At 38.7% G+C, this 11,133-nt stretch overlaps 1 protein-coding gene across 2 annotated transcripts in view; it reads right to left on the bottom strand.

Moving 5' to 3' along the window:
• LOC102215647 (Down syndrome cell adhesion molecule-like protein 1) overlaps positions 1 to 3,747 on the bottom strand; it is a 52,621-nt gene extending 48,874 nt beyond the window's left edge. For both annotated transcript variants that reach the window (XM_013911501.1, XM_013911500.1), the window contains exon 1: positions 3,576 to 3,747. In XM_013911501.1, coding sequence (XP_013766955.1) covers positions 3,576 to 3,618 — 43 coding nt within the window. In that variant the 5' untranslated portion in view covers positions 3,619 to 3,747. The remainder of the gene's footprint in view (positions 1 to 3,575) is intronic.
• Between the last annotated feature and the right edge of the window lie 7,386 nt (positions 3,748 to 11,133).

Here is an 11,133-nt window from a genome sequence, read left to right on the forward strand (position 1 = left end):
GGGGGGGGGGTTGTTGAGGTTACATCTAATCAACGAAGGGGTATCGCTGTTCCCCACCCACTGTCTTTCTGTACACCCTGTCCCCAACAATATGCTCCCCACTGCACCCACCCCCACCACCAACCACCCCCGAGTGTGCTGTGTCAGTAAAAAAAAAGTGTGCTACTTCAGCAGTCCCCTGGGACCTGCTCCCCCTCACATCAAAGCAGCCAGTTTCTCTCTTAATGTGAATATCAAATCTGTGGATCACAAGTCCCAGCACAGTCTGCATAAACTGCCCCTCCCCCAACCTTTAATTCTGCCTAGTGATGAGGGAGAAGAGAGGGAGGGGAGTTACTGCGAGAGGAAGCGATTGAGGGAGGGAGAGACGGAGAGAGAGAGTGAGAGAGATGGAGGTAGAGAGAGGGAGATCCAACAAAAACAACTACTTGCTTCAGAGATTTGACATTTGCTGAACACTCCCTCCTTCTAAAAATGTGCAGCGCCGGCATCCAATAAAATTTGGAGGAGGTCTGGATCTGTTTGGCACTGTGTTTGGTGCTGTTACAGAGTTCTTGTTGGGAACAAAAAATAAAAAAAATAAACAAATTTCTTACTGTAATTGATATTTGTTTGCACCCTTTTTCTCTTGTTTTCATTGATGACTTCTTATTTATAAACTCATTTGCATGTATAATAGATTTCAGGGCGAATGGGAGAGCAGGATGACAGTGACAGAGCTGTGACGTCCTATTGGTGAGCTGGGAAGTGCAATAACCCCCTTTTTTTTTTTGTTGCCGAACACCAGCAGTTTCCCCACCATTTGGCAACGAATTTCTGCAGAAATGTTTTCTTTGTTAAATCGTCAATGATACGTGGGCTTTGTGTTGCTAAATAAAGTCTGATCAGTTATCATTAAACTCTTGTATTTTCATTTTTTTAAATATATTTTTCCTAGAAATGTCTATATTCATATTTCAGCTGTGAAACATTTCAGTTTGAAATAAGTAAGTCAGAATTTGGGTATTTTTACTGTTCAAAAGGGCAAAGTCACTCGGAAAGCTCTTCACTTTTCCTTTAACCTCTTTAAGTTTTAATTTTACATTCTTAAATGTGAAATTAAATGATGCCAGGCTTGATCTGGTTAAAAAAGGGCAAATAAAATGGAGGCCTGGGTCCTTCCTGAGTGATGATTGGCACCCCTGTGGACCACGCATCTCTGTCATTGAGTGGTGCATAAAGCTCAGATTGCAGCTTTAATTGTGTAGCCCTGCAAAGAAGCACAGGGAATTGGGCTGGGAAGGGAAAAGGGGGGATTTTTTCACATTTCTATTGGCAAGGGGGATGAGCAACGGAGAGCGCAGGGAGCAGGTTCACCTTAGCGCTTTACGAACCTCCAATTAAAATTTGGGATATATCATTCACATGCTATACATAAAATTTGCCATTTTAATTAATTAGATTTCATATTAAAATTCAAAACAGGCCTACAGCAGGCCTTACACATGAAACTTGATTTTATAACCTGCTAATTAATCCACAGTTACACTGAATGGCTATAATTCATTAGCAGCAAAATGAAAATACCTAATTTCACTTTAAAACCACCAGTTAGCGCTATAAATAAATCCTCGTTTAATTGTAAATAATGCTAATTGTAAAGTATGCATGTGCGTTTCTTTGAACATTTATTACTTACCCTACGTCCTGCCTGTCTCCTAAACCCTCCGACATGATTTAGTACCCTTTAAAAACATTATTCGTGTATAAATTGTGTCGTAAAGAACCTTATATTTAAAACAAATAAGTAAAATAACTTCGAGTTTCAGGAAAATTCAAAACACAAGCTAACAACCAAACCAAGAGGGACGTCCCAGTCACTTGCCCTCCTCCACGCGCCCGCCAACACAAACACACAAACAAGAACCCGGGGCGCACGCGCTGGCACACGCGCGAACACTACCGCGGGGTCCAGGTGCGCTATTAGCGAGGAACATGACCAGGCAAGTCTATAATCTGCACCCACGCCCCTGGAGTTTCTCATTTGGTGAAATAAATTTGCGCATATATTAATACGATTCCACAGAAGCCAGCGAGGCAATGAAGTGACAGCTTTCAAACTGAATAATTTATTTGTATGAATAATCAAAATTAAATCTGAATAAAAATCATGTAGCGCATATAGCTAAGTCATATTATTGGATAACTAAAAAAAACTCAATAAATTCATTAGTTAATTTAAAAAAAAAATAGAAAGACAGAAAATATCACAACTTAAAAATGGCAAATGGACCTAATGGCCTACTTGAGATCGTTTGCACCGAGAACGGCCATATTCCTTCTTCCTGTCAATCCACCGTATCCCGGACTTTCTGCTAAATAAATTTACAGCTTCTCAGGGCCACTGCTAATAAGGAAAAACAATGTTTAAACAAGTCTCTAAATAGATAGGCTACACAAAGGCCTATAAAATGCTCTCATCTAGAGATGGTGTTGAATTTTGGTATTTTGGACTCAGATTTGTTCGGGATTATTATAATGCACTGCAATAGCAGAAGATCAACTTTGCAATAGGGTCAGGGATTTGCTGCATATACTGAAGAAGAAAGGAAAAAAACCCAGAATCTATTTAAACAAATGCAACTCCGGTTTTTTTTTTCTTTTTACATTTTCAGACAGAATTAAAAAGGGGGAATTTTCAAAAGGACCAAATAAATTAAATAAGGGGGAACATAATCTGAATACACTTAATTATGGCCTTTATGTGGGTGGAGACCTATTAAACTAATAAGGCCATTCTAGGAGAATGGGCCTTTTATTTGTCATCCATTTTAAAATGGGAACAATTTGTCATCACACAGGAAAATCAATTAATACCCTTTAAAATCTCGTCCTGAAAAAAAAAGAAAAAAAAAGAGAGAGCATCTCTGTGGAAGCGAGCGCCCGCAGTCAAATACAGCCCATCAAAAACAGCTGCAATTAGCAAATGCTACACAATGAAAGCGTCAAGATTTCAAAAATCACGCGCATCCAACCCCTTTCAAAAAAAAAAAAAAACTTTACAAGAGGGCAACATTTTGAGGGGAATGTGTTCGAAAATTGCCAATCAATTTATGTAATTGCAGGCCGCTCCATGTTTTCATTTCTGTCTCAACCCTCCCTCTATATTTGCACCTCATTCTCCCTATTCAGCCATTTTACATATTCATAACTGGAGTTGGTAATGCGAAAACAATCCGTGCTATCAGCACCATCTGCGAGATCAGGGTCCGCTGCATAAAACCACTACACATCCAGGTGAAAAAAAAGCACTTCACACCTTTACTTTCACACATTTTCTACTTACTCAACGCGGAGGCTTTATGCATTTTTTTTAAATTTAAATGATCTTTTGTTTTTTCAACAAATTACTCATTACAAAATACTCGATGATGCACCAAAAAGCAAAAGCCACAAATCATCCAAACCATCACATGCATCGTAATCCTCCTCAGTACATTTCATCCAACTTAAAAATATAAATAGAAAGAAGGAAGAACTCCAGCATTCAGTATGAATGGTGTGAAATATCCCAAGCATTTCTTTTTTTCTCTTACCTTCTTGGAGAGAGTACAGCAGGAGTAAAGTTACAAGCCACATGCCATAAATAGCAGGTATATATTTCAGGAATATTTGGCAATCCTGGCAAGTGTGAGGCGCGTTTTTTTGGCCAGGCGGGTCTCCGTGCTGGACTGGCGACTGTGCTCCCCGGAGGTCTCTCCAGCCCTGCTGCCCCGCTAAGCATGGAGGGGAAACGAGAGGCGCCTCAGCCCCGCCCATGTCCCTCCTCTCCTCCCAAGACTACAGTGCATACAAATCCATCCTCCCTATACTGATCAAACACAGCGGAACGATGGATTGCAGCTAAGCCGATGGTTAGTTTTAGGCGAACAGTGTGTTTTATGGACCAGTTGTGCCCAAATTGTCACACTGTTTGAGCGGTGGAGCTGCGCACACAGATCTGTTGGCACCTTTGGAGAGCGCACCCACCTGTGCGCCCCTGGTGATCGCCTTTTCTTTGCGCAATGTGGAGCTACAAAAGCCGCCTAGAGAGTAAAAATCTATCACTATGCTTTCCTTTCAGTTTAGGCTTTAATCACAGGGCCGAGACGCTGCAGATGTCAGTAAGCCACAACTGATTTCTTTTTCTTTGTCTTTCAGAACCGTGCATATGCGTAGACATTTGCGCACAGAAATGCACTGCAGACTGAAAGAAAGGAGGAGGTAGTAGCAAGGTGTGGGGCATGACACTTTAGACTGCGCCGCAGGTAAATGAAACGAAGGATAAAAGGTTTGAGCGAAGCCCTCACGGATTGTGATTAAGTTCCTACATCGCTGCTTCGCCCCTTTCGCTCCGCTCCGTGTCGCGATGTGAAGTTCCACTGTTCACAGAAACGAATGGAGAGAGGCAAGTTGCAGGACACTCCCAGTTCATGGAATATTTAAAGTCACTGTGGATTCTGGCGGTGAATCTGAAAAGTGATCCTCTGCTTGGAGCTACACATCAGTGTGCATTCAAGAAGCCAACAGAAAGACCGACGATCTACACTTATGAAAAAACCCAATAGAAAATTAATCGAATTCAGCAAAATTCGGTGTAAAATGTGACTGAGTGACAAATTTACTTTGCATATTACAAAATAATAATAATAATAAAAAAAATCTATTATCAAGGTTTTTTTTTCGTTTTTGATTCTGGGTTTTTAAGGTAAACATTAAGACTTGCCCTTCACTATGAAGTGAATCAGATGATGTGATGTGACGATACTTTAATTCCGAGTTACAACTTGGAGGTCTTTGGAATTAAGAGTTTTTTTTATTGCTCTTTTGTTGTTGCGGCAAACAGTTGATTAAAAGTGCTTGTAGTGAAACTACCCGACCAAATGTTGTTTTTATAATAATAATAATAATAATAATAATAATAATAATAATAATAAATCATCTCCTAAATGTTAATAACAGTTTCCACATTCAAAAAAGTTGCAGTAGCATCCAAAACAGGAAACAGCCTATGATAGAAGTGGCACAAGTGCATCTATGCGTGTTTGACACTAAAGGGGTCATTAAAACAGTCTATGTCGAACCTGTTTTAACTTGGAGAGAAGTCTGTCAGCCGGTATCCTCTCCACCCCTCCCTGAGTCTGCAGAGGCTGCTGTGCTCTGATCTTACCCGAGGTTTGAACATTTAATTCCACATGCAGGTCACTACTGACATCTGCTGGTGGAACTAATATCAGACATGTAAACGGCTCATTTGAGCAAATCTCCTCACAGTGATTTACTATTTTGGCAACTTCTCGGCCTCCTTCACTTACATATGCACATCTTTGGATCTGGTATTAAAAGTTCCTTGGAATCAAGTTCATACTTTTAATTATATAATTTGACAGAAGGACCAAGCCTCAGCTAACTTACTAAGTAAGCTAAGTTACTTTTGAGCCTCTGAAAGCAGGAGACTTTGTACAAACTGTGTGTATAGGGATGGCTGTTATTCCTAAACAATCAGTACATATTGTTTTGGCAAAACCACTGATCGTTTGATTTAAAAACCACTATACTTGTGCACAATAAATAGGTGTAGATTAGTAATATAGAATACACAGAATACAACAAAGCTTTTAAAATGTTATTCTGCTGTTACCAAAAAATAGAACCATCTGAAGCCTGAGTGCTCTGAGGGATCAGGTCATGTATGTTCATCTTATTATTTAAAATTTCTGCCATCTGACTTTTAACTTTAAAATGTCTGGAGAGAAAATTAAAAAAATGTTTGTACCCTTTAAACCACAAACCTCCAGATATTACACTTCCCATAATTCAATGTGATACAATTTTTAAAACTTAATCCAGTTTTATGCAACCATTATGTAGATTTAATGGTGTTCCACAGGCTATGAGCTCATTTTGTGACTAGAAAGCTATCAAAATCACAGAATGTAAAAAGGTTCCCTTAAAGCAGAAATTAAAAGATAATTTAAGGATATAAACATATTGTTGCTTCCACTTATTAAAGTTATTATAGGTGGCACTTTAAATGTCAGAAACACAGTGTTTAACTAAATGCTTACTCTGAATAGCTTTACCTTGGTTTTTCTAAAAGACCCCTGATAAACCTTCACTTGATCCAGATCACTGCATTGAGAGTACTGACAGGTACTAGAAAATGGGAGCATATTTCTCCCATTTTGGCTTCTCTTCATTGGCTCTCTGTTAAATCCAGAACTGAATTTAAAATCCGTCTAAGTCTTAAATAATCAGGCCCAATCATGTCTTTTGCTGTCATATTATCCCAGTGGAGCACTTTGGTCACAGGCTGCTGGCTTACCTGTGGTTCCTAGAGTTTCTAATAGTAGAATGAGAGGCAGAGCCCTCCTGTGAAACAGGCAGACTCGCCCTCCTTTTAAGATTAGGTTTAAAGCTGTCCTCTTTGATGAAATGTATAGTTACTACTTCATCAGATGATCCTGGACCATCCCTCAGTTATGCTGCTATAGGTTTGGGCTGTTGGCGGACTTCCCACAATGCACTGAGAATTTCTTATCCACATCCCTGTTCATGTGTTTATACGCCACTGCTGCATCTTCAAATCTTTGATTTTTTTTTTTAGGGTAAGAAATTGTGAGTTTTCATTGTTCTTCTTCCCTCTGCCCAATAGGAGGCAGTGAGGTCAAAGATCTACTTTAGTGATGCATCACTTCCAACAGCACGAGACAGATTTATATCCAAAACTTTATTTTTCTATAGTAAAGAGATCAAGAGTTGGTATGCATGAATTAGAGGTTGAAATGGGGACATCATTTGAGGGCGAGCAAGAGTATCACAGCTGTATTTTTCTACTGAGAGCAGCGGTTGAGTATGACTTTCTGAGTCTTTAGGTTTTCTGAGGTCCGATCGAGTACAGGGGCTCCAGTCAGCTCCGTGCTCCCCTTTGGATGTTCCCCATTCACCCTACATCCTTATAAGGAAAAGAAATAGAAAAACGCAATTTTAAAAAAGATGCATTACATTAAAGTGTACTCTTTGGGCTTTTGCCATATAACATAACATGCACTTCTCTCAAAATAAGCTCTAAGTCTAATACGACTTACATGTAGAGCAACAACGTGTGCCATTGGATTGTATAGCTTTCAGCTTCTTATCCATATGAGGGCCATCATTAAAACTCCCTGATCCACGACATCCCCTGCTATTGTATTGCATACAGAGCTGTCACAGTTAAGTCAAGGTACAGTACAACAAATTCACATTCAGTTCTGTTGTGATTTGCATAGAGTCGCTTGTCATCTTACATTCACCCAAAGCTTGTTTGGGCACATCCACTTAAAGCTTATTTTCCTCAGTTAATTAATTCATTGACACAATAATAAAACAAAAGAAAAAGAAAAAAACAACAACCTTAAAACCAACAACACCTGACAGAAGTGGATCTTTTACACTCAGAGAAAATCCACCCCTTTACAATTAAATATATTTATTGCGATTAAATATTTTTAAACTTACGATCTTGCACAACTTTGCCTTCGTGTTTCCAAAGTCACAACAACAGCCTAGGAGTTAAGATCTGACTCTAAGGTGGATTTACTCTTGCAATCAAAACATAGTTACCATAGTTGGAACATCAAATGAATATTGCCCATAATATTTCCAGCGCTTTGCTTACTTGCAATATGTTTTTCAAAGGTATTGAGAATGAGAAATCGGTTTGCTTGTTCTCTTGCTGAGAGTTAGTCACATGTGTTCATAGAATTGATAAAGCTTTTGAGGTGCTGTCACATTTGGGAAAAGCCAGGTAAGTTCAGCTAACTGACTTGGTGGTAGTAGCTTTGTGAAAGAGTGATACCAATTTTATCATTTTACTCACAGGAGGACAAGCAAATAAGCATATTTTTTTCTGTAACACTCATCTGTTGCCATCAATTGCCATCAAAAAACCATCATCATCAGTGTTCAACAACAGCCTTTAACCATCTGTTTGGTTAACTTAGCTGAACAATGGAAAACCAACACTCACATGGATAATACATACACAGAAACATACATCTATATCTTTAGAATAGCATTGTAATAGCTATATTGCTTTGAGCCTTTGTTAAAAGACCAGAGGCACATAATTATTAACATAAGGGTGAGTTTCAGAAAGCCTTCAAACCATCACATTATTTAGGATTGAGAATAGATTACTCTAAGATTACCTATAAATGTGGAGCGCCACGGTGATGGCAGACACACATACATGCCACTCCCCGGAAATATTATATGACTATTTCATTGGGTCTGGTGCTGATTAATTCTTCTCCTGGTTCATCCCTGTCTCAGGTGAACAGATGTCCCACTTTAAATAGTACTGCATAGCATTTTTAGCCCCAAACTTCAGCTTCCTTTTATTTTTCTTGCATTTACTGAGCAAGAGAGTTGGAAAGTTGGATTTAAATATTTGAATGCCTCCCAGCATTGCTAACATGTCACACTTTGTGCCACACATACACTGAGCTTGTCCCACATTTAGTTTGTTGGGATCTGGTCACCCTTTACCTGTCTGGCACAGTCAGTGAGCATCATTTATTCCTGCTTGAACAGATTATCCCTGCCATACAGCCCCTCTACTCAACCTGCGAGATCCAGACCAACCAATTATATTCCCACATTATTATGGGTGGTTTACTGAGTGCACGTGCATGGATACCCAGTCAGTTTTTCTCTCAGCAGTGCGCTGGGTAAGAATTATTTATTGCAAAGAGTAAACCGCTAACTAAATGATTGTTTGTCAGTGCTTAGAAAAGCCATTTCAACAGGCGCATACTAAGCAGAGGGAATATGTAGTGCTTAACCTCAGACACTGCTAGCACAATGAAGTTAGCGTGGTACAAAATGGGATTTACAGCTAACTCAGAGCTGATGCTACCGGTGTTGATATAGCAGAACATGTATTTCCAAAGGAACATCTTTTAAAGGCTTTGCCCATATTGCACATGCTTAAATGCATTGATTATTTGTCTTAAAAGCAGCATTTGGGGGTCATTCATTTTTCTAGGAGGGGGAGGATGTTTCAGGGGATTGTCTATCCTTTATTTTAAGAAGCTTGTTGTGTTACTTTTTGTTTTTGATTTTTTAAAAACTGCTTTACAACATGTAGCCGTCCTAAGTGACAGACAAGCATAGAAGCACTAACAGGCACCTGTGTTTTATATCAAGCAAAGAGGATGAAGAACTGGGCTGAATCCTGCCGCATTCTGTCGATACAGTCTCTGTGTTAGTTGTTTGAATAAACCAGACAATCTGAATGTTGTGTAAAAGGTTATACAGATATATTTACTGTTGTAAGTGAATTTGGTGTTAGTTAAAGGATGGTTCAGACCAGTTGTATTATATTGCATTTTTTCCCTGTTTCAAGCACCTAAACAAAGAAAGTTTCTTTGACTTCAGATGAAAAACAGTCACATATTTTTTTTCCAACTCTGGTTGTGGTAGCAGTTAATAATCGCTTCAGCAATGGACCCACACAGTATTGCTTGTGTACATTACATTACATCCTCATTTTACGATGTCATAAAATGTGCACATCAATTGTTTTTTTTATTTTTCTTTATAAAACAATATACTGAAGGTTTTTTCTGAGTGGTTAAATAAGAGCCTGCAGTTGCTTTCCCTTTATTCAGTTTAGTTCATTTTTGTTTTATTAAGAGAGCTCCAGGTATCTCAGGGGCCTTTACATGATAAGGTAAGTCTTAAAATATTATAGAGAGGAACCCAGTAGTATCCTTTCAAGAAGCACTTGCCAACAGTACGTACAGTCATGCGAAAAAAGAAAGTACACCCTCTTTCAGTTCTAAGGTTTTCCATGACACGACATGTTAACAAACCATTTGGTTCTTAACAGGAATTTTATTACGTAAATTCAGGTGATGAAAAAAAATAAGTAGATCTTTAGGAATTAATATTGCAGTTAGGAGCATTCAGGTGTTTGTTAACCCAAAAACCCCAAAGAAGAAATACATTAGTAATGATCTTAGAGAAACAACTGTTGCTGGCCATCAAGCTGGGAAGGGCCATAAGATAATTTCCAAACAATTTGAACTTTCCTGTGAGTAAGCTCATTCTCATGTGGAAACAATTCAGGACAGTTGCCAGTCTTTCCAGGGGTGGACATCCCAGAAAATTCACCCCAAGGTCAGACCATGCAGTGCACAGAGAAACTGAAAAAAATTTAAGAGCTATATCTTTGGCTCCACAGTCTGAGTTAGCATGTGAATGTTAAAGTTAATGACACGACAATTTAAAAAAGGCTCAACATGTCAGTCCCTTCTCTCTAAAAATAACATAGCATCTGACAAACCACTGAAGTTCTGGATCAATGTCCTCTGGACAAACAAGGCCAAAGTGGAGACATTTGGCTATAATGCACAATACCACACAAACACAGCACATCAGCAAAAAACACCTCACACCAACTGTAAAACGTGGTGGTAGCGGTGTGGTGATTTGGCTGATTTCAGCCACAGGACCTGGATACCTCACAGTTACGGAGTTAACCACAAACTCCTCTTATTACAAAAATATTCTAGAGTCAGTTTGATGTTAAACGTGAAGCCATTTGTCTGACAGCTAAAGCTGTGGTCTAAATTGGGTAATGCAATGTACAGAATGGCTGAAAAAGAAACAAAAATGCTGAGGTAGTACTTAGGAGTGTAGAGGTGTGCAGACATACAGTGCCTGAATGCCTGCACATCTCAGTGGACTAAAGAATTCCTCTAAAAACAACATGAGAGACACTGACCTCTTCAATTTATTGCTGTTAAATATGATTGTACAAGCTAATGAATCTTGTACTTAGTGTACACACTAAGTTGTTGTTGTTGTTATGTCCTGATGTACAATCATAGAACTGAAAGAGGGCGTACTTTCTTTTTCACATAGCTATATGCTATACTGCCGTATAACACAAAGCAACATTTAAATTTGGTATCAATTGTGTATATAAAATAATATGTAATGGTCAAAGTATAAACACAAAACAACAACAAATTATGCCGACAGATATATTACTATTTTTTCACAGGTTGGTAACAATGTATCAGATTAAGACTGTAGTTGTGAATTGAATTCCCAAATATTCAT

Source organism: Pundamilia nyererei, unplaced genomic scaffold (assembly GCF_000239375.1).
Source record: "Pundamilia nyererei isolate P.nyererei 1_Seehausen unplaced genomic scaffold, PunNye1.0 scaffold00064, whole genome shotgun sequence".
Lineage (NCBI taxonomy): Eukaryota > Metazoa > Chordata > Actinopteri > Cichliformes > Cichlidae > Pundamilia > Pundamilia nyererei.